The 24959-nt window shown below is 37.9% G+C and overlaps 1 protein-coding gene across 2 annotated transcripts in view; it reads right to left on the reverse strand.

Moving 5' to 3' along the window:
- Nucleotides 1-24959, reverse strand: part of cdh13 (cadherin 13, H-cadherin (heart)) — a 444891-nt gene that overhangs the window by 242471 nt on the left and 177461 nt on the right. Inside the window, exons 4-6 of one of the 2 annotated variants that reach the window (XM_053622850.1) lie at nucleotides 20994-21107; nucleotides 14432-14437; nucleotides 767-919 (exon numbers count right to left, since the gene is read on the reverse strand). In XM_053622850.1, the coding sequence (XP_053478825.1) occupies nucleotides 767-919; nucleotides 14432-14437; nucleotides 20994-21107 (273 nt within the window). Of the gene's footprint in view, nucleotides 1-766; nucleotides 2046-14431; nucleotides 14438-20993; nucleotides 21108-24959 lie in introns of those variants that run through there. The other variant, XM_053622849.1, reaches the window with a different exon arrangement.

Consider the following 24959-nt stretch of genomic DNA (forward strand, 5'->3'; position numbering starts at 1 on the left):
TGCGTTCAAGTTACTTTGGACAGAGTAAGATGGCCGTGTAAATTTTCTTTATTAACTACAAAAAATATAGCAAGGTTTTTTTTTTTAAACTCTACTTTTAGAAAATGAAGAACAAAGATTGAGTGTGTTTTGCTTTTTTATGTTTTTAATCAATTTATAAAGCCACTACGCTGTACCATTACATATTTTATCGTAATTGTACCTTGCTATAGTATTTTGTGCAGGCTGTTTTATTGTAAATAATAAAGACATTAACTTGCTGCATATACCAAACACATAATAACTGTAATAAGCTTCTGAGACGAGTAAACATTCAATTTCAACAAATTTATCGTCAACTACAGACATTGAGTTCACTATATTTTCTTACTGACACGCCCCCAACTCAGAGACTCTGAGCTCAAAGAAAATCCTGAGTTTCTCACTCGTAATTACGGCTTTGTGGGGGCGTTCATGTGCGTTCAACTCGTAAATACAATCTTTCCAACATGACTTGAACACACGATGAGTCCAGGTGTGTGCAATCAGTAATCATGTGAACTTGAGCATGTGAACTTGGAGTTGGAGTCCATGGTAGCCATGTTTGTAGTCAGAGGTGCATTCTGGGAAATTGATTCAAACATCGAATTGGGCATTGACATGACATTTTCCTGCTCAAATCAAATATTAAAAAAAAACAACCTATTTTTGATCAGTCTTTTTCAACATGACCTTAGATACTATGATGCAAACAAAACATCTAGCAAAATTGTGTAGTGATACTTACATGGTAGAATGCTATGGCCTCTCGGTCCAGGGCGCGGCTCACTGCAACCTCTCCTGTCAGTTTGTTGATGCTGAACACACCTTTCGGATCCTGATCTGCCCCTTTTCCCGTCAGCCGAAAAATGTGGTCTTCTTTCATATTAGACGAGATCACCTGCAGCACCGATGCACACGTAAATGCATATTCAGCATTCAAACAACAGCAAAAAAAAAAAAAGCAACAATAACAATGTGCTACAATCCAATAATAACTCAATCAGTAAAGAATGAGTGTAGATAAGTGGGAATGATTAGCCTCATCATTTCAATGGAACAAATTAGATTGAGTGATTACACTGGCATGTTTATATTGCGTGTACAACTACACTAATATGACATTGTTATGGTTTTAATGAAGATGGTTAAACTCTCAATTTACTCTTGTGGCTCAGTGTGTGACAACACAAATGCATTATATTCCAGTTGATTATATGTGACCTGTAGTACTTACATGTGACTGGGAAGGACAGAAGGGTTCCAGCAGGGTGCAGCAGGTTAGGAGAAAGCAGACCAAACAGAACAAACACACGTTATAAACACTCCTTTCAGTTATAAACACAAACAACATATGATATATTGAATAAACGATTTTATACCACAGCTATGTTGAGTTTGCGATCCTGTAACAGCATGGTCTATTGTGTTTAATATGTCTTATACCACCGAGATTTGTCAACACTTCCAATGTTTAATTTCTGAAGAAACAATACATCATGCTTTTTTATTGTTTATAGTTACATTTTGTGGAACATCAACAAGACAAGTTAGTTCCTGTTATCACTAATGTTTTATCAGCTATAATCAGCTCTCATATTTGCCAGTGATTATGTTGGATTTGTTAATAAACAAAAAGTTGGACAATTTCGTGGTTTATAGGTAGATTTTTATTAGACAAGGTAGTTCCTGTTCTCACCTACGTTATAGCTGTGATAAACAGTCATTCATTCACAAGCGTCCTCTCTCTCTGTCTCTCTCTCTCTCTCTCGTTAAGTTAAAAACACAACTTGTCATGTCAACTTGTCAGAAATGAGAAAGTATAAACTTTACCATCTTGATTCTCCCATGCCATTAAGCTCTGACACCCAAGAGTCCCCCAATAAATGTTAAATAAATGTCTCTTTTCAAAATACCTCACCATACCAATGAGTATAGTTTATTTTTGTTATATTTCCATTATAATTAGCCTTATATTATGTTATTTTATAATTATGTTTTTGGTTTGTGATGCCCCTCAGCCCTCAAACACCCTCACAAAAAAGGTAGCACGGACTACTGTGTGTTATTCCTTACTTTTCATTTGAAGTACAGTCAGAATCACTGTCCAAATCATGCCCAAATTCTAATATCCAACAACACTGTGGTAGATGTTTCTATAAAAAACATGGCTCGGACAATATTTCTGACTGTAAGGTTTATATTAATGTGGCTATTTTCACAGAGATCACATTTTTCCCCATTCTGATGTTTGATGTGAACATTCACTGAAACTTCTGACTTGTATCTAGATTATTTTATGCATTGTGCTGATGCCACATGATTGGCTGATTAGATAACTGCATGAATGTGCAGGTGTACAGGTGTTCCTAATAAAGTGGATGGCAAGTGTCTAGGGAAGTATGCAGTAAAGCTGTAACTTTGTTTTCTACCATTTTCAGGATGAAGAGCTTTGCTGTATCCTGGTAACATGGCAAAAGAGAGAAAAATGAGAGTATGGTGAGGAAACTGTTTATAGCTGGAACTAATTTGTTTTGCTGTAGATATTCCACACCATTGAAGTAACTGTAATCAGAAAAAAATGTGGGATGAAAAAAATAGTTTGGGCAAATTTCTGTGGTACAGGAGGAATAAAACACTGTAATAAGATGTGCAGTCATAAGAAAATAATCAACTTCAGTGTGGTAATAGTAACTCAGCTTAGCTTTGGGCCACATCACACCCCATCATTGATGAAATCCTCAGTTATAACTGTTGTCAGGCACACTACTATTTTATTGCAGTTTTAAGCTGGCTGTAGTGGCAATTTAAATGCATAACTTGTTATGTAATGACTATAGGCTGATAGCAGATTTCTTGCAGTACCCACACACACTCATTTAACCACTGCATGGTACATTTAACCAGTCAATTACAGTGAGTAGGAAAATCCAAATTTACAGACGAACCGAAGCAAAATGATAAGCACTTTGGGAACATTTTAGGAACTTTTTTAATGTTTATCATGTACATATTTATTCCCAGACCATGTTTAATGTTGTTTACTTTTCAGTCTATCACATTTAATTATAGGCTCTGCAATTTTCTTTTCTTTTTATCCTGAAAAACACTTGCTAAGCACTTTTATGGTGCTATAATAAAACCTCACAAACGTGTAGAACAGGTTATGCAGTTGTAACGTAAGCATATATTTTGTAAATGCATCTCTGGGTTAGAAAAATACCAATTGCTATGAATCACTATTTGCAGATGAGAACATTTGTAAACCAAACTGCAAGTGAGAACATTCACAAGTGGTCCTTTCCAGTACGCTGCATGCTCTTACATTTGTAAGTAAGGCTTTGCATAAAAGAATTTCAGTTGTAAACCAATGTTTGTAAAGATGGGCGGGAGTTATTTCTTCCAGCCAATTAGAACAGAACAGAGACTGCAAGCATTGGCTTGCACATGCTCATACGTCTGTAGTATAGCAGTATCTGCTTTGGATGTCTGGAGCTTCAGAGTTTACACTTTCCATTTGGGCTGTGCAGCTTATGGTTTCCTGCAGTAAAATCACTGGGTTTGCAGGAAAATCACTGCAGATCTGTCAATAAGAAGTATAAATTTAATAAATTATGGTCTGAGCACAAATGTGCTGTGTCATCAGAGGTGGAAAGTAACAAACTGCATGTACACTCATAAAAAAAACTTGAGCACATCGTTCTTGGCATTTTTTTGGAGTAGAATTAAATCATAGTACTTTCTACCTGAGATTTTTTTCACTACATTGGTTTTTCATCACCATTATAGAGTAAAAAAAAAAAAAAAAAAAAAGATGATTCATTCAACCCCAGACGACTGTATGCCAATTAAAAATCAGAGTGCAAATTTTAAATAATTACATTTCAAGACCCAATCAAAATAGAGCAGTTTTCTGTCGAGTCATTTGGAGCACCAAATTTTGAGTCAGCAGCAGCAATGTGTGAGAATGTGAAGACAGATGAACATGGTTGGCTAAATTTATCAGTTTTAAATGCTTCAAAGGAAACAGCGTCATGATCTGCAAATTATCTAAGCCAGGCATGTCCAATCTTATCCGGAAAGGGCCAGTGTGGGTGCAGGTTTTCATTCCACCTGCACCCTCCCCAGCTCTTTGCGGATAAGATTGGACACCCCTGATCTAAGCCAAAACTCGAGGAGATATCGGCATTTCACAGCTCAACGGCCAACCTATGGAAACATATACAGTTAAGCCATTAGCTACCTGACTGAGCTAGACGAGCTAGCTATTTTTTTCATCTTTCACAATTTAAAAGCTCTGTATTAAACTTAAGATGTCACTTTGATGTTCAGTAGCGATTACATCCAATAGGTAAGCTCAGCATCTTTGCTAGACAGCTATCTAGATAGATAAAAAAAAATATATATTGTCAGTAATGAAGATGCTGTTCGCTTGGGTAGTTAACATAATTGTTCAAAGATTCATTCATCAGATATATTTCTTGATATATTTTTGGATTAGTTGTGTCAAATGTAGACATGCATCCATCTTCCATACTGCTTATCCTACACAGGGGAGTCTGAAGCCTGTCACAGGGAACTCTCGATGGGGTGCCAACCCATCACAGGGCACAATCGCACACACTGACACACAATTTAGAGATGCCAGTAAGCCTACAGCACATGTCTTTGGACTGGGAGAGGAAACTGGAGTACCTGGAGAAAACATCGAAGCATAGGGAGAACAAACTCCGTGCACACAGGGTGGAGAAGGGATTCAAACCCCCGACCCTGGATGTGCAAGACCACCAAATCACTGTGCCCCCCAGTTGGAGACAAAAACTTACTCAAAGTTTTTCACCAGATTTACTTTTACTTAAGTAATTTCTTGATTGCTATTATATTAGTTATTACTACAGTAGTAGTATTTCTTACCCAGGTCATTGTGTTTTGTACCTTTCCATCACCGCCTGCTGTTTATATCACACAAGACTGCAGCACTCTCACAGCAGTTTCTATCTCCTCATTCCTATATTTTTTTCCATTCAGCTTTGCCTCCAGGAGACCTCATAGTGACCGTGTGCTTGTCTCAAGAGTAATTCCTATAGAAGTCTGTTCTCTGCACAAGCTTGTTGTCCTTTTTGCTGTACACAGCAAACTGATGTGCTATCGATTTGTCGGAACAATAAAAAAGAGGGTTTTTTTTTTGTCCTTCTCAGAGTTATTAAAGACATGATGAGCTCCTGCAGAGGTAGGAGGAGGAGAAGAGCAGAAGAAAGAGTCAGAGCTGTTGCTGTGTAGAGAAACCAAGCCCCAGAAGAACTGATGGGATGCCAACAAGGAGGGGAAGGTGATAATGATGGAAGAATAGAGGGAAGAGTGGAGCTGAGGTGAGCTCAAACTCCGAGAAGACAGGATGAGACTGAGAAAAAAGGTTCAGAGTGAACAAGGCTAGCTGCAGGGTGCAGAGAAGGTGTTGAGATGTTATGGCAATTGATCACAGGAGGATCACGCACTGCTGTACTGTTTACAGTGCACATACGCGCCACACACACACTCACACAGTGTTGTTCAGCTTTCTTCTCAGGTTCAGTCTATCGGGAAGTGCTCACCTATTTCTATCAGCTCTCATTAGGAGCAGCGAGAACATAAAAGAGAAGCAGGCTGCTGTCACTGTGGGGGTATGACAACGAGGAGGATCTGCAAAAGCAGTCAAAGGGAAAGGAGGAAACCACATGCGCGCACGCGCACACACACACACACACACACACACACACACACACACAGGCACACCAAATAAAACTTATTTCACTGTAACTGAAAAATATACAGATATGCTCATATTTAGATATTCTGAACAGTTTAAAACAGTAAAGAATGCACATAAAGCCATGTAGATACAGGTCAAGAGCTTCAGTTAATGTTCACATCGAATATTGGAGTGGGGGCAAAAAATGCGATCTTTTTGACTTTGACCATGGCATGACTGTTTGTGCCAGATCGGCTGCTTTGAGTATTTCAGAAACTGCTAATATCCTGGGATTTTCACACACACAGAAGACTCTAGAGTTTACACAGAATAGTGCAGAAACACACAAAAAATCCAGTGAGTGGCAGTTCTGTGAGCAAAACTGCCTTGTTAAAGAAAGAGGTCAGAGGAGAATGTCCAAAATGAATCGAGTTGGCAGGCTACAGTAACTCAAATAACCCCTCTTTACAACTGTGGTGAGCAGAAAAGCATCACAGAACAAATAAGCACGTCAAACCTTGAGGCAGATGGACTATAACAGCAGAAAAGCACATCGGGGTTCCACTCCTGTCTGCCAAGACCAGGAATCTGGGGCTGTAGTGAGCACAGCCTCAGTGAAACTGGACATTTATAAATATACCAGGCTGTGGTAAACACACAAACGTTTTGAAAGGCACATTTTTCACTGTTCCCTAGGGGGAAAATTTGGGGCTATTGGAAAAAGTGTTCAGGAAAAGAAAAGAGTAAAAATATAAATTTTTGAGAATTCTATATTCCAAACAAAACTTTTTAAGAGACGTTCCTTGCTCTATTAGCCTCAAGAGTGAGAGTCACACTGAGGTGAAGGTTGCTACAGTAGTTATTGTTATCTATGTAATTAAATTTGCGCCAAAAGTATTCAATGTAACTTTTCAAGAAACGAACAATAATATATACTGAGAAATAATAAAAAGTCTCAATTAACTTGGTGTCAAAAATTTAACATGGTCTTCAAATAAACAGCATTCTCTGTTAACAGTTTTTGAAGGTTCATTTTCACTAATCATGGTTAGTGAATGCGCTTCCAGGGGTTTCATTTACGCTTTCAAAGTTTTAATTTACGCTCCGCAAGTTTACATTCACCATTCTGGCACAAACCTTTTGGGTGGACGGGCTTAACATCGCTTTACTCTCATTGGCTAGTGAGATTTGGATCGACAGCTCCCTGACTAGGAAGTAGAGACGTCAGCGGGGTGAATTTTAGAGAGTGTTCTGGATGCCAGTTCTCTGTATAGTTATAGTGTTTGTACTTTGTAGTGGAAATGACTTCCATTCGTTCGTAATTAAAATTTGAGGTTTGGGTAGTCTCATATGACTTTTATTGGAGATGAGCTCTCAGGAGCGTCACGGAGTGTCAGTGTTGTCGTCGTCATCCTCCTCCTCCTCCTCAGTTGGACACTCGAGCTGTCAATCCAAATCTCAATAGCCAATGAGAGTAAGTCGCTGTTGAGCTCGCCCACACGTGAGATTTGTGCCAGAATGGCAAACATGTGAAGCGTAAACTCTGGCAGCGCATTCATAAACCACGATAAGCAAAAAATAAGCTTAGAAAACTGTTAACAAAGAATGCTGTATATTTGAAGACCATGTTCATTTTTTTGACACTGAGTTCACTATTTTCAGTTTCAGAGTGTTTTTCGTCTTTCTCGTTATTATATACAGTATATTTTTGTTTCTTGAAAAGTTACATTCAATAATTTTGGCACAAATTTAATTCCATATCTATCTATCTAGCTTGCTATTTGCTCGTTGTTTGCCACGTAGCTTGTTCTATGTCTAAATGTATCCTTCTATGACAGGGGCTCAGATAATTTGAGCAGGCTTGCTAATTATTACATGTTTATTATGTTTTGAAGACATGTGTTTGTGCTCAATTTGCCTCCTTTTGCTTTATTTATTCTGTAGTCCTTCTGTGCACTGTGGCTTGACCATATACGGCTGGATTTCGCCATGCAATAATAAATACAAAACACTTTTATTGGTCATTATATTGCTTGAGTAATTCATGCTCTCTATTGTAATGATGTACTGAAGAACGCGAGTAAGATTATAGTCTATTTTTTCACTATAATATTTGGCTCTGTAGCAGCTGCCATCTGTACCATTAATCTTCGTGTCCTTTTGTATCTGTCCTCCCACAGATATGTGAACCATTTCATTTTTTTTGTTTGTTTGTTTCTTTACATCTTTTAAGGCTCCGTTCTCACCTGGTATTTAAATGTGTTTTGGCTAACCGGATCATACGTGGTCAACTGATGTGTTTTAAATGCATCACTCAACTCATGATGCGATACGATTCATGATACCAGATTTTTTTTTTTTTAACAAAATGAGATTTAAGACTAAATTATAAATGAAAAAGCATCCTTTTATTATTTCTCAGACAAAATGCTGCACATTTCTTTGTGAAATTTAAATATCTTATGTCAAATAACAAAATTAAATTGAAATATCTTATGTCAAATAACAAAATTAAACTGAAATTCTAAATCAAATAAATAAATAATACAAATAAAAGAAATATCTTCATATAAACAAACTAAGGCTTTGCCTGTGCTCTTTCCTAGCTTGGATTTATTTTAAACTTAAAAAAAAAAAAGAAAGAAATATCAGCATATACACATTTTCTATAACAGAAAATGGCCTCATACCTTTTGCCATGAAAACACTGATGCACATTGTGATCTCTGTGGCTCTCTTACTCGTCAGCGTAAGGGGGGCTGCAAATCCGCCGGTCAGTGTGGTTTGGCCTATTAATAGCTTTTTAGGTGCAGGTGGAGGGGACTGGAGCTTCTCACTATGGTGATGGTGTATATGCTGCATCATGTTTGTTGTGCTATTAGTGGATATTAACATCTTGCAGTATCTGCACACAGTTTTTGTTTTGTCTGTTACCACCTCACCACTTTCATTGTTAGTCTTCGGAAAGCCAAAATGCCCTCACACCTCCGATTTGAATAACATCAACATCTACACTTGCGGAGCCATGTTTGCTACTAACGCTACAACTTGCTTGCTGCTATCGCGCCTGTAAAACGAGTTCTCAGTATACAGCTTCAGTGCCCCTGCTGCTTAAAACGAGTATCGCGATTCGTTTAACATCTCAACGACTTGAATCATCACATATTTTCATCAATTTTCCACCGGCTCAGAGTGCATCGTTACATCCCTACTGACCACATGTCATTAGAGAGGGTTGCCAACTATGCCAAAAGCAACATGATGTCTTCAAAACCAGCCTCAAAGCTACTCACTTAATATCAAAACGCACACAAAGTGTATATTTAGTTGTCAGAGGACATTTTCTAATGAAAGCACTGGACCCTGGATTTGTCAATAAAAGCTTTACATGTACTGTCAGTGGCAGTCTGCGTGGCATTTTGTAGCGCTTTAGTTCAGCAAAACACTTTATTCATCAATCACATAAACTGAAAGGTGCTCTTAACGAAAAGAATGCGAAGTGGATGGGAAAAAAAAGCATGTAGGCTGTAGCTATAGCCCTTTTAAAAACTGATCCAAAGATAGTAATAACAAATACCAAGTCTTTAATAGCAGTACTTTAATAGCAGTTTTTAAAAGTATCTCAATTCCATGTGAGAAACATGAACCTAGCAGTAGCCGTGACTAGCCAATCTGTTAATATTGTCCTGGATGCATAAGATACATTAGCATTTACATTACAAATGTCCCTGGCCAACTCTCAATGTGGTTTGAGTGAAGGGATCATAATAGGTCTCTGAGACCTCTTGTACATAGCACAGACCAGAAATTGGCTGGTAAGTTTTTCTAAGCATCCCGGAGAATCTGCAACAGTTTATCTGGAGACTCTGACTGTCACAGTTGCTTCTGTTTTTGCAGGTAATCCCTGACAGCCTTCATTATGCTTTTTTTTTTATTTTGGTCTATTACATAATATGTTGCTTTTGTTACTGACATAAACATTTTTTTCTGTAACATTTTATTTTTGTTAGTAAAGTTAATGTTTGTGGATGGTTTTGTGCTAACTAAATACTGCAGAAGTCAGAGAATAAACATCTACAACAAAATGTGTATGAAAAAAGTTTATATATGGAGCCCAAGACGTACCATCAGTAGTTTCCCAGTATACAAACCATAATGATCTTTGATCAACATGATCTCAAAAAATGTACCCTATTCATGGTAAAAGAATGATTTTACATTATACCATTTTAAAATAATGATAATATAAGAGGAACTGCAAACAGACTTACAGTCCCCTCTGAATGTACTGGAGCAAGGCCACTTGTATTGCTTTCGCTATACATTGAAGACATTTGGGTTTGAGATCAAAAGATGAATATGATACAACAGATTAGAATTTCAGCTTTCATGTCCTTATATTTACATCTAGATGTGTTATACAACTTAAAACATGGCACCTGAGCAAAAGTATAGGAACAGATCGTCTTAAAGTAAATGAAAGTAAATAAGACTTAATATTTGGTTGCATATCTCTTGCTTTCAATAACTGCATCAAGCCTGCGACTCATTGACATCACCAATCTGTTTTATTTCTCTTTGTGTTGCTTGTGTTGCTTGTACTACAGCTTCTTTGAGGTGTTGTTGTTTGTTTCGGAGGGTTTCTCTCTTCGGTCTCCTCTTCAGGAGGTGAAATGCTGCTTAATTGAGTTAAGGTCTGGTGATTGACTTGGCCAGTCAAAAACATTCCACTTTTTCCCCTAATAAAATCCTGTGTTGTTTTGGGTCATTGTCTTGCTGCATGATTAAGTTCCTCCCAATTACTGTAGATTGGATGCATTTTTCTGTAAATTGGAAGACAGATTGTTTCTGTAAACTTCTGAATTCATTCTGCTCCTACCATCATGAGTTCCATCATCATTAAAGATTAGTGAGCCAGTTCTAGAAGCAGGCATGCAAGCCCAAGCCATGATACTACCTTCACCATGCTTGACTGATGAGCTTCTATGTTTTGGATCATGAGCAGATCCTTTCTTTCTCCACATTTTGGCCTTTCCATCACTTTGGTAGAGGCTAATCTTTGTTCCAGAACTCTTGTAGCTCCTCTCTGTATTTTCAAATTCCCAGTCTGGTTTTCCGATTCTTGTGGTTTGGCTTCTATATTTCTGTACTTGGAGTCTTCTTCAAATAGTGGACTGTGATACCTTCAACCCTGCCTTGTGATGTTGTTGGTAATGCAACTAACTGTTGTTTTGGGGTTTTTCTTCACAGCTCTCACAATGATTCTGTCATCAACTGCTGTTGTTTTCCTTGACAGACCTGTTCCATGTCTGATTGTTAGTAAACCAATGGTTTCTCTCTTTTTCAGGACATTCTAAAGTGTTGTATTTGTTATGCCCACTGCTTGTGCAATGGCTCTGATAGATTTACCCTCCATTCTTTACTTCAAAATGGCTTGCTTTTCTCCCATAGACAGCTCTCTGATCTTCGTGTTGGTTTATCCTTTTTAACAACAATCTTCACAGGTAAAAACCCAGGGCTCAAATAAAGAGTAGACATTCAGAGCTATTAATTCTTTAAACAATCAATTTAACTGGGCACACCTGGACAGCAAGAAACACCTCAGTCACCTGTTCCAATATTTGTGATTACTTGAAATTGTTTGATATCCATGAGAGCAGAGTATCTTTTTAGATTTTTTTTTTTTTAGATTTTTTTCTTTAACAAAAGATCAAAAGTTTAAACAATAAAGACAATTTTCCACAGCCTTCTTTGCTCATATTTACCAAGGGTGCCAATATTAGTGGAGGAGTTTGTAAATCTGAGAAAAAAAATCTTAAATAGAATAAAAAATAAACTTGCTTTGGCATCCCTTAATGTGCATTAATTAGGAGGTAGATAAACACATCTCAGATAAACTGTGAAAAGAGATTTCAAGCTGTCTCACTACTGAATCAGTAATTGACAGTATTTTACTTCTGGTATTTTATTATTTCCTTAAGTGTGCGCGCACACACACACACACACACACACACACACACAGCTGTGGCCCACATATTTGTCAGGAGGAGGTCAAAGCTGGAAGTCTAATGGCAATCAACAGTAAAGGTTGGTTGATTCTGATTATCCACAGATGGCGTATGGTTATTAGGACAGCAGAGGAAAAAGAGCACTGGCCTTGTCTTCCACTTTGCTGATCACGCGCACACACACACACACACACACACACACACACACACACACACACACACACACTCTCTCTACACTCCACACTCCTCAACCCATCAGTAGTTTAGAACAATTGGGGAATTAGTCCGGCTGATTGGTTAAGCAATTTGGAAGATGTTGAGAGGAAACTTAAATGATTCATATTCTTACCCTGATTGCAGAGAATGGTAAAAAGTAACGCTTCAAAAAACCTTTTTTTTGACAAAAATGAGCACTGATATTTGCAATATACTTGCGTTATGGACATACTAGCAATGCGGAAAGGGCGGTCACACTAAGAAAATCTTCTCCAGGTCACCTTATGTAAATGTGTATCAGAAAAAAATCAAATATTAAACATCCCTGCTGAGAGCACCGCATAGAGAGGCAGAAAAAAAATCAACTGCAAGAGTGACTTCTATAATTAACCACAAGATCCGAGAGACAGGCAGCACTACAGGACAGCAATGAGGAACCTCAGGAGGTGAATAGCCACTCCATTTGCAAAAGTGCATCGTGACACATGAGCATGGCCCCATGTTAAATCTCTTCTAATTCCAAAGAGTCATATAATGGCAAGCATGAAATCATTGCAAATCTGCCCTTTATTGCTTTTTTTCCCTCCTTAAAGCTCTTCTTATCAGCATGAATTTCACATTAGCATGATCCATTGGGGAGCTTCACCATGGAAAATGCTGCAATAACTCGATTCGCCCCATACCTCATGTCTCATCCTCGTGAGATCAAGGCATCGAAGAACAGAGGTATGAAGGGCTGCCTTTGTGTCCGTTTGAGCATAATTAACACAATCATTTAGTGAGGCCTGAGGCAGAGACACACTGAGAGATTTAGTGCTATACACACCAGGCTTAGATGTGGTCTGTTTTTTCACACAGTGTCATGCGTGAGGTAAAGGGGAAAGCAGAATAAAGAGCGGTTAAAGGAATGGTAAGGTGCAGGAGGTTTATGAAAGATTAGTAAAGTAAGGGAAGTAAGGGTAAGCGTGATAGAGAAAAACAAAAGCGGTGAAAAGATGAGGCTTAAACGACTAAACAAGCTCAGAGAAGTCACTCTCTGAAATAGAAAATGGGCACCATGGTGGTGCACTGGAGAGTCACAACTCCAGGGTTCAATCCTGAGCTCAGCTTACTGTCTGTATCAACTTTTACATGATCTCCCGGGTTCTCCAGTTTCCTCCCGTTCATTCATTCATACATTTTCTTCTGCTTATCTGGGTCCGGGTTGTGGAGGCAACAGTCTAAGCAGGGATGCCCAGACCTCCCTCTCCCTAGCCACTTCCTCCAGCTCCTCCACGGGGATACCCAGGCACTCCCAGACAAGACGAGAGATATAACCTCATCATCTAGTCCTTGGTCTGCCCCCAGGTCTTCTCCCCTTTGGACATGCCAGAAACACCTCCCCAGGTGTTCCATCTAGGCTGTATTCCAGGGATAGGCTCTAGATCCACTGCACCCATGATTAGGATAAAACAATCATTCACACTGAAAATGAATGTATGAATGAATGAACCTTCAAATGTGCTGCCTAACTTCACAGAAATTGGCTAGTATTAACAAATGAAAGCGTTGCATTAATCTATTACTACATTCTGTTTACATTCTCTCAACTTTATTTGATGGGCAGCTGCCAAACAGCTAAGGTTAGAGGCTCTTAACAGTTTATTTCAGATGGTTCTCAAAAAGCACTGCTGATAAACTACAGGGTGTTCCAAAAGTGTCCATACATAGAGGACTATGTTTGCCAGCACCACATTGGTTGTGACCTTATCAGTGGATGTTTGTGGCCGTCCACTTCTTGGTTGTTCAGCAACACTTCCAGTCTTTTTGAATTTGTTAATAAGTTTGGCAACAGTGTCGTGTATGAGGTGCTCGCCATATTAAAGTCCATCGCATCCCGATCCAGCCATGAGAATGCTTTAAATACATTCTTCTTTTGTCAAAGACATTCTTAAAGGCTATCTGAAAAAATATATATATATATATTGCAAACTAAGTATGAAAAACTTTGGAAGACGTTTTGCTAAAAAGTTTTAATTTACCCGATGTATGGCGACTTTTGGGACACTTTTGGGAAAATCTCCCAAAATTTTGGAAAACAGCCAAAATAAATAAATAAACAAAAGTTTTCATACCAAAAATATACTTTGACATCTTTACTTTAAGAATGCATAGATATATTTTACCAAAATTATGTATTTTTGTATTTAGTTTCTAACCTTACTTTGGCTGTCTACCTACACAGAGCATGTTGTGTAAGGAGGCAGTTTCACAAATACAAAATGTGATCAAGGTTTTTGGATAATTAAAAGCCAGAGTAAAACAGAATCAATTAAGCTTGTAATCAGATACCAGCTGTCAAATTGTCTGCAATGCTCCCACATCACCATCAAAACAGAGAAGAGCACTTATATATTCTGTAGAGACGGCAGCAGAGAAAGTTTTAAAATGAGGCTCCGGTTTGTCAAATGCTACAAGTGACTATAACCTCAAGTGATGAGACAGAGACTCATCTGCACCTGGATCCTGGACTTCCTGACTGGGAGACCTCAGTCAGTCCGGATCGGGAACAGCATCTCTAGCACCACCACACTGAGGACGGGGCCCTCCAGGGCTGTGTGGTCAGTCCACTTCTGTTCACTCTGCTGACTCATGACTGTGCAGCAAAGCACAATTCGAATCACATCATCAAGTTCGCAGATGACACGACGGTGGTGGGTCTCATCAGCAAGAATGGACTTGTGCAGAACCAACAACCTGTCTCCGAATGTGGACAAAACAAACCTCACCTGGTCCCTCAACACCAGCTCCATAACCAAGAAAGCCCAGCAGCATCTCTACTTTCTGCAAAAGTTGAAAAAATCCCATCTCCATCCCCTCATGTTCTACAGAGGAACCATCGAGAGCATCCTGAGCAGCTGCATCATTGCCTGGTTTGGAAATTGCACCATATCGGATCGCAAGTCCCTGCAGCTGATAGTGAGGACAGCTGAGAAGATCACTGGGGTGTCTCTTCCCTCCATTATAGACATTTACACCACACGCTGCATCCGCAAAGCCAGCAGCATTGTGGATGACCCCACACACCCCTCACACACTCTTCACTCTCCTGCCATCTGAAAAAAGGTACCGAAGCATTCGGCCCTCACGGCTAGACTGTGTCACAGCTTCTTCCCCCAAGCCATCAGACTCCTCAATACTTAGTGACTGGACTTACACACATGCGCACACACACACACACACACACACACACACACACACACACACTCATACTGAACTAAACACCATCCCACTTCCCTTGCAATTTTTGCACATTTCTGTACGGACAACCTGTATTTTTGCTGCTACTGTACTTATAAAAATATTATGTTCAATTTCTTGTCATCACTATCCTCTTCACCTGGCTGCTACCACTATAACTGCTATGTCCACACATGGTTTGAGCTAATCTGCTGAATACTATGTCATGGTATGTTATGTTTATATGCACAGCATTTTTTAAAAATAGATTTAAAATATATATATATATATATATATATATATATATATATATATATATATATATATATATAAAGCCACTTGCCACTATATATATATAAAGACATATATAACACATATATTATGTGTTATATATGTCTTTATATATATATAAAGACATATATATGTGTTATATATATATTTTATATATAACATATATATAAAAAGCCACTTGTCTTATAAATGCAGAGGCAGACTGGGCATGAAATCTATAAATGTAATTTTCTCCCTTTCTACTTTCAGGTAACCAGATATTAAAATGCTAGAACTTGTGATTGAGATGCATGCAAAGAAGAAACATATAAGTTCAGGGAAATTTGTAGTTTTTAAAACTATATAATGTATAAAATGTCAAAATGTGATGATGTGAAAGGATCACTGAAGTGTGGAATAAATGAAACATACACTTCCTACAGCAGGTTCATTGCTGTCGATTATTTTTAGATGTAACATTTCCTCTGCTGTTCTTCAACAGTAAAACAGAATCTGGAATCATTAAACTTGAAAAGGTGCCTTGTGATGATCGCAGACTGCACAAGCGAGTGAGTTTTTTTCATGCAGAAAATCCATTTTTTCCTCATCTTTAGTGCATAGGTGCAGGTTCAGATAAAATAGCCCACGTTAGCCTGCTTCCTGATGCAGAGTCACTAAGAAGAGATCAGGAAGGTGAGGGAGGAAGAGACAGAGTACAATAGACAAACAGAAGGAGACACATCAGAGAGTAATAGAAAGTTGAAGGTTAAAGAGGGTTAAAGAGGGTCAGTTCTATCACAATCATGCTGAGCATCTCTTAATCAGAACTCTAAAGGTGTATGGTGCACTGAGGCGTTTTTACTTAAAAAAGTTACAGGTGATTTTAACTTGTTTAATATCAGACATGAAATGCAAAGGTCTTTATGAACAGCTAGTGCTGGTTGGATTGATAGAAATGTGCAAATAAATCAAAAGCAGGCAGGTTTTACTTTCATGCTCACTGGAGCAGGTAGTCTGATATGAAGCTTGAGGAACGAAAAAGTCCACGTTCATTAACATGAGAGCATATTCGCTGTGTGTACAGTGCTGTGCCATGCATTTACTGCATTCATTCATCCTGGTTGTAATCACTCAGTATGTTTACATGGACAACAATAATCCGATATTAACCCGATTAAGACAATACTCTGATTAAGAAACTAGCATGTAAACAGAAAATTTTTAATACCTTAATCTGACTAAAGTCATACTGGAAGTAAACACAAATGGAATTAAGACGTGTGGAGTATTCCTGTTTTAGTCGCATTATCGAGGTGAATTAAAGACATGTACACCCCTTAATCACACTATAAACATCATGTGGGAGATTTCACCGCATTTTGTGACAGGACACGTACACACAAGGCAGTGCTCAACCGTTTGACGGCAAACAAACACGTCTACCATGTAAACGTAGTCACTGTTGGTTCAATCACCAATTTTCTATATTTTGGGAAACAGAACCAGCTCAGTTTATTTAGAAAATATGGCACACTGGTACAAGTACAGATAATTGAGAGAGTGGATGGGACTGTTTAAAGTTGCTGTGAGAGTGAGCAGGATTCACCAGAATTCATTCAGGAGCAGGCAGGAGTGGGATTTTAAAAAATGGTCCTGTGTACCCTACAATTGCAATTCTTCCATTCATGCTTAAATGTTACTTGTTGCAAAGCATCTCAGTTAATTGTCTCAGAAGTAGGCATTACATTTTTTTTTTTTTTAGAAATGTTGAGGCGAATGAAGTTTTATTTATTGCATTGATTTCTCAGTGAGCTGACATTTTGTATTCAGTATCTAACCAGCCAGGTTAGTGGGCTGACAATTATGAATGTTAGTTACGTTAGCTATCTAAATATTAATCATTCGTGTTTTTTCTTCTTCTTTTTTCTTTAAGAAACCCATTGGCCCAAGATGTTTGGGCCAAAGAACAGCATGAAAAATTATGTTTTTAGATGTCTATTTATAACACGACATCTTAACAAAAACAAAACAATGATATAAATTATATATATATATATAATGTATTATGTATATATGTATATATCTGTAAGCATAAGGATTTTAAAATCAACATGAACCCTGATCGGGAGCCAGTGCAAGGACCTCACTGTTGGAGTGAGGTGTTCATTTCTCCAGAAACCAGTCAGGATCCTAGTAGCAGAATTTTGCACACATTGCAATTTATTTAATGTGGCTTTAGGAACCCCAGCAAAAAGTACATTGCAGTAATCAATACAAGAAAAAACAAAAGTGTTGATAAGCCTTTCAGTCACAGGAGAAGATAGCATAGGGCGAAGTCTAGCGATATTTCTAAGATGAAAAAAGGAATTCTTGACAGTAGATTGTACGTGTGTGTCAAAAGACAAACTCGACCCTTTTGGCAGCACAATGGAGACCTACACAAAATTAGGCAGGTGGTTTTAATGTTATGGTAGATCAGTAGATACTTAACAGCATAAGAGCACCTAAAAAGGTTAAAACATGGAGACAAATTACAGAAAGATGTGAATTAATTGAGGTGAAAACAAAATGGTCTGATGTGAAAATGGAGCGGAAAAAAAAGATCTACATTGTACCCAGGTGATCACGTTTCAAGTGTCTCGGCCAACGTGCTGGAACTGTTGCGGTCTTAAAAGAAGATGCCGTGGAAAATGGAACCGATTTATAAGCCAGCTTTCATCCTCTAACAAAATCATACTTTCCCTCATAGCATTCCATCAGCTGAGGCATTTGTTTATGGTTTATGACTATGTGCAGACAGAACGCTCATCCTCCATTTATATGGCAACCTTTCTTTTGTCATAAGAAAAGGTGATGTTACACAGTGGTAAACAGTCGACTGTCTCAATGGTTTTGGAGTGTGTTGCAGTCATCAGTTTTGAAATGAGTGTATATTTTCAAAAATAAATTCAATTCACAAAGTAAACCATCAAATAATGTGTGTTTTCAATATAGTACAGGGTGAAGTGAATTTTCAAATGAATTTTTTGTTTGTTTGGTTTTTTTTTGCATTTCGGAATTGGGGTTGTAGCTGTGAGTGCCATTTGTTTTTTTTGCTACAGGAGAATATTTGATTTCTTTGTATTTGTTTTATTTCTTTTTGCTATCCTCTTTTCTCTTTTGATAGCACCATGCACTGGAAGAAGAAGTTTTTAAGAGAGATTGGTTGAAGGTATCCTGCTGATTTATGACAGTGCACGACAGGTCTTGTCCCTGCCATAGGCACTGTCTGGAAAAATTACTTTAGAAGTGAAAAAAAAGAAAGAAATGGACACCTTTGACCCTCTCTCATCTGACAGGCACATAGCACACTTTACAAAGGGAAGAGCTGTGAGGTTGCCTACTTTGCCGAGAGCAACAGTACAAACACACACACACACACACACACACACACACACACACACACACCTGTCCACTAAACAAAAAAGGATGCTTTCTTCTCCATTATTAATATATTATTATATCATATTATTACCTTTGTAAAGGACCCATCACACATTATGTAATAGTTAGGATCAATCTTACGCAAGCTTCTCTCTAACACTATTCTTGTAGGCTGCTATAGAGAAAGCCAAGAAAGCCTTATTGAATACACCCCAAGTGCACTCTGTATACACTCTCAAAAGAGGCTCACACCACCCGAGGGCACACGCTTACACAAAATCTGGCAGAAAGACAGCACAACATTTTCTCTTCAGTGTGCCATTATCATACGTATGCTTTTTATTGCTTTTTTTCCCTCTTTCTTATGCTTTTGGACTCAAAGGCAACACATGAGTGTGAGAGTCTTGTCACACAGCAAGTGCACACACACATACAGTATACACCACTTCTTCATCAGACATACAGTAGGGTCCTAAAGTCTGAGAGCACTAGTGAAAATGCTTCTATTTTGCAGTCTCTTCTAATGTAATACATCAATTTTCATTACAAATTATATTACTGACAACAACATGAGTGAAATATTGAAATGTTTACATGAAATTGAAGTTTCATATTATTTGGTATGTTCGCTTTTTGCTTTAATGACAGTGTGCGATCGAGCTGGCATAGACTCCACAAGAGCAGAACCTTATGATCCATTTTCTATCAAATCTACTGGAATGCTGCCTGAGCGCATACTTCAGTAGAAGAGATTAGGAATGAAGAAAATTTGACCTTTTGTACAAAGAAGTTAACATGGTCAGTATCACATGTTTGGGACCAAGAAATAGTGCAGAATCATGAATATTAAATATTAAAGATATTGAACATTTATTTTCTATCTTTTAAATATTTCAGTATTCTAAAACATTCTATTTATTTTAAATCTTAAATGAAAACAAAAAAACAAAAAACAAAAACAGATTTTTAACATGGTCTCAGAATTTTGGACCCCACCATATCTGTAGGAAAAAACAGGTCCTAACTCACCCTGGACCCAGAAACTCTTTGAGGGAGCTAATGACGACAGCTGATAATTTCTAAAAATGGTCTCATTAATGACTAAAGACCATCAGCAGAATGTCTAAAGCAATCAGTGGGGTAAAGCACTGCCCCGTTTTTAGATGGTGTTCCTGCGAGAAACATTCATTCTGAAGCTTTCAGACTGGTTCTCGTTTCTTTCTCCCCTCATTCTCCCTAATAGCTATGACAATGGCCAACAGGGGCATCTGTAAAATTGGAGATATACTCAATGGGAATCAAATGAGGCCTATTTCTTTCTTCTTTTTTTATTATTCAGAGCTGACCAGAGTATAACAGTACCCTTTAGTTTGATGGGAATCACTGAGGCCTGGGGTTTGAAATATCTGAGTGTCATTTGAGCTGCCTATTGTACTGTTAAACTCTGATTATTTTCAGGCCCATTAGAAATCACATAAAGACCATTATAAAGCATATGATAGAGAAGGACAGAAAAGATCTGTACATAAGAAATGCTGCAATAAATACATGAACTTTCAAATGATCTGATATCTTGGATAGTTTGATTCATTAAGTAAAGAATATAACATAGCAGGATGTGCAGTTATAGGAAACTAATCATGATAGGGTGGTGTAATGTGGCCTGATGTGACGTAGAGTTACGTTTACATTACATAATCACCCCAAATTGATTACGTTCCTACAACTGCATGTTCTGGAGTGTTTTATTCCACTTACAATCAAGCAATTGTTTCCCATGATACAAAGCACTGACTGTAAGCACTAACACTTCTTACAGAAAATGTCACCATATCGATGTTTCAACATTTTTCATTGTTAAATATGATGTTTTTTAAGTGCTTTAATGTAAGCCTATCATCACAGCAGCACTGTCAGAGCTGATCTTATAGAAAATGAGTTCATACCTTCTGGCCAATCAGATTTGAGAATTCAACAGTGCTGTGGTATAAATAATTCTACAATTACTTTATGTGTTTTAACATCACAAAATTCAAATTGAAACTATAGATAGAAGTGTAATATAGAGTGCAGTACTCATGACTCATCCTGGTTTGTGTTCAAAGTCTCACCTTTCCGATGGACCTGGGAAACGGTGCACGCTGGTTCTCAGGCACAAACATAGGCGGCACCAACAGGGATCTCTTTGACCTATATGGCGTCATCTTTCCGACACCCAGAATCTCCTGCACAGCAAAATAATAAAAAAAAAGAATGTTAAAGATATAATCTGCTTTCATAAGAAACTCCTTATATTGCTTTAAAGCTTAAGACGTTTGTTTCTTTGTTTCTACTAGCCATTTATACAATTTCCACTGCAATTAAAGCACCAGAAAAATGCTCACCCATACACAAACTAACTAAACCAGTAGAGACTGGAGTAGTGCAGTATCAACTGGAGATCTATGAACTGTTTATCCATTAACAACACTCTCCCTATTCATCCTTTTAAGATCTGCTTTACACTAAGGCCATTTAATTAGCCACTGTATACCCTTTCCTTTTTCAAAGAAACCCATTATAACAATCAGGAATCTGCTGGAACTGTCACAGAACAGTAGCCAGAATATAGCGTAGCACTTATTTATTTATTCATTTATTTATTTATTTCCATCAGTGATCTCATCTAGGTCATTAAAAGTGGATATTAAAGCAAGTCTGCCTACTTCACCAGTCGCACTTGGTTTGAGTGGACGAATAATTAAAAGGTGCCTCCTATTCACAGAAACTCAAACAAAGCTAATGATGTGCTGCGAAGGTCCATTGTTCTGTGAGATTCCTAATGGACTGAATGTTTGTTTAAGCTTTCCCAGAGTACTAATCGGTGAATAAAGGAGAGAAGAGAGCAAAATCTAGCAAACAATGGGGAAGTGTGGGTGAAGAGGAAGTCCACTGTTGTCCGAAGAGGCCTCCATGCTCTAATATGCTAATAGTTCAAATGTCACTGAGCTCGTTTCATATCCTCTTGGCAGAATGCTATTTCAGAGCACAAAACCAAGAACTATATAAAAAGGCCTTACTTAGAATGGTGAATGAAAGCTGCCTCATATACGGGGAATACGGTATTGAGTGTGTGTGGGTGTGCAGTTTTTGTAGGAATGCTGTACATGCCTAATGTCATTTATTTGCATCTAAATTCAATAACTCAGGTAATCAGCTTCTCTCCTGTCAGCAGCTTGAAGATTTCCTCTCTTCCTCACCCTGATGGGCCTCTCGTTTCCTGCGTCTTTGTCATTTCATGCAATTAGAATCCTTCAGGCCATCAGTGCAAATTATATTTGTCACTCACGCCATCAATGCCACGCTGAAACCGAATGCATTAGCACAGAGGCAGTGACCCATGTGAGTTTGTTCTGCCCTAGGTAGCTCAGTCACTCAAACATGCCCATATAATAACTGCCAACATCTTATAGCAGAAAAAAGACCAACAGTGATGCATGAGTGATGTTTTCAGATCAGAGAATAGAAATACAGTCATGTGGAAAAAATAAGTACATCCCATGTATAAATTTATATAAAGTATTTAGATATTTTTACATATTTGGACAACCAAACATTTGATCCTCTTCAAAACAGTGCCTCTTAATAAAGTTGATACACTCTATCAAATGACATATAAAACTGATATGTTATAGTCATTTTCACACTTTAAATTACCCAAAAACCAGATTAGTCACATGGAAAAAGTAAGTATACTCTTACATTTATCACACCATCAAATCCATAAAATTAGAATCAGGTGTTCAAAATTGGGTGCCAGTGAATAGAACCTGCATAGGGAGTGCAGGTGGAACCTGCAGGTCTTATTTAAACTGCTCAGATCTAGTGTCTGGTGTTCCCTTTGTTATAAAGGTGTGTGGTGTCATCATGCCAAGATCTAAAGAGTTCTTTAAGGCCTTCAGAAAAATGGTTGTAGATGCCTATGATTCTGGCAAGGGATTTAAAAAGATCACCAAATTCTTTGAAATATATCATTCCACTATAAGGAAAATCATCTACAAGTGGTGCAGATTTCAAAGGAAATTCAGCCCAAGGGCAGACCGTCTGATGCAAAAAGATGTCTCCAAGAACCCCAAAATTTAATCACAGGATCTGCTAATAAGTCATTAAGCTGTTGATGTCAAAGTGCATGCTTCTACAGTCAGAAAGAGATTGCACAAATTTGACCTGCATGGGAGGCATGCCAGGAAAAACTCTTTGATGTCTAAAAAGAACATTAGAGCAAGACTACAGTTTTCCAATGAGCATATAGGCAAAGACCAGGCCTTTTGGAATAATGTGCGCTGGACAGACGAATTGAAGATAGAGTTGTCTGGCCACAGAGACATGTTTGGCACTGACCAAAGACAGCTTTTCAGGAGAAGCACCTCATACCAATTGTGAAACATGGTGGTGGTAATGTTATGGTTTGGGGTTGCTTCGCTGCCTCAGGGACTGGACAGCTTGCATTCATTGATTCAACTATGAATTCTGCATCATATCAAAGAGTGGTTGAAGATAAAATGAGGCCATCTGACCGAAAGTGGACCTTTCAACAGGATAATGATGCTAAGTACACTAGCAAATCCACCGAGGAATAGCTCAAAAAGAAGAAATGGAGGGTTATGGAATGACCTAGTCAAAGTCTGGATTTTAATCTTCTTGAAATGTATTCAAATGGAGTTGAAACAGGCAGTACATGCAAGAAAAGCCTCAAACATCTTGCAACTCAAAGAATATTGAATGGAAAAGTGGTCAGAAAATCCGGTAAGCCTGGTGGGCAATTATGCAAAACGCCTACAAGAAGTTATTTCTGCTGAAGGGGGCAATACTAACTTCTGAGACCTTTTCTAAGACCACTTACTTTTTCCACAGAAGAATATCACATCTATGGATATTGCTGTTGAATAAATGATTGAAAAAGCTCATTTTCCTCGTGGTTTTTTTCAAGCATATCAACTTTGTTAACAGAAACTCTTTCAAAGATGATCAAACGTTTGCTTGTCCAAATATATCAAAAAAGCCAAAAATTTCCATGGGGTGTACTCATTTTTTCACATGACTATACAGAAAATTTTCATACAGAAATGCATCAGATTCAGTAAGACAAAAAAAAAAAACAGGAAATCCTAATTGCTCCCTCGTGATGAGAAAAGGTTTGAGAGTGAAGTGAACAGATTAGCAGACATCATCATCACATATGTACAGTAAGTCTGTGTTTGCCCTTTGTTTCTGCTGAACCTATTTCCTTCTAAGCATTTCCCAAAGAGACAATCCATTTAGGGAATGGATGGATCACACTGGCGTCTATACACTTAGTCTAGATATCTGAATGAGCTTCTCATCAGTAGTCCAACAGCCAACACTCAACAAAGTCTGATGCACTGAGTTTACATAGATTATAGGTTAGATTAGCAATTTTTAAATCACATTTTTTCTAGGTTTGTAGATTTCCAGGTAAAAGTTTTGGGGGGGGGGGGGGGGGGGGGTAATGTGTACCATTAACATCCACCCAATGCTTTACAGACTCTTCAAACCATCTATATTGTAGACTGTCATGAAGCAGTTGATCAACTCATTCTCAACATGCCCTATCGTTCAACATATCATAAAATGTCTCAGTAAAGTCCATTTAAATAAAATTTAAAACTGTGGTAATACTAGTGATAATAAAGGAAAAAGAATACAAATGCCTTAAACAATACCTTAAATGTACTGTACCTTCGCATAGGGGCAAGGAACTCCATTCTTCTAAAAGATTCTTCTCTAGATTTTTTATTTATTTATTTTTTTTTAATGATAATGATGATACTGTCTAACACATTTGTCCAAACTCAAGCATGCCAACTGACATACTACTGTACTAAATACAGAGGTGGTGATAAATCAAAAGAAAAAAACCATCATCAATTATCTTAGTAAGGTGCGGGGACACCAAAAGCCTCCAGAACAACTTTGTATGCCCTGGTACCAGTTCTACACTGGAACTGTACTGGAGGGTTGAATGCCATTTTTACAAAATATATTTCCTCAGTTGGTGTTTTGATGATGGTGCTAGA

Source organism: Ictalurus furcatus, chromosome 4, assembly GCF_023375685.1.
Source record: "Ictalurus furcatus strain D&B chromosome 4, Billie_1.0, whole genome shotgun sequence".
NCBI lineage: Eukaryota > Metazoa > Chordata > Actinopteri > Siluriformes > Ictaluridae > Ictalurus > Ictalurus furcatus.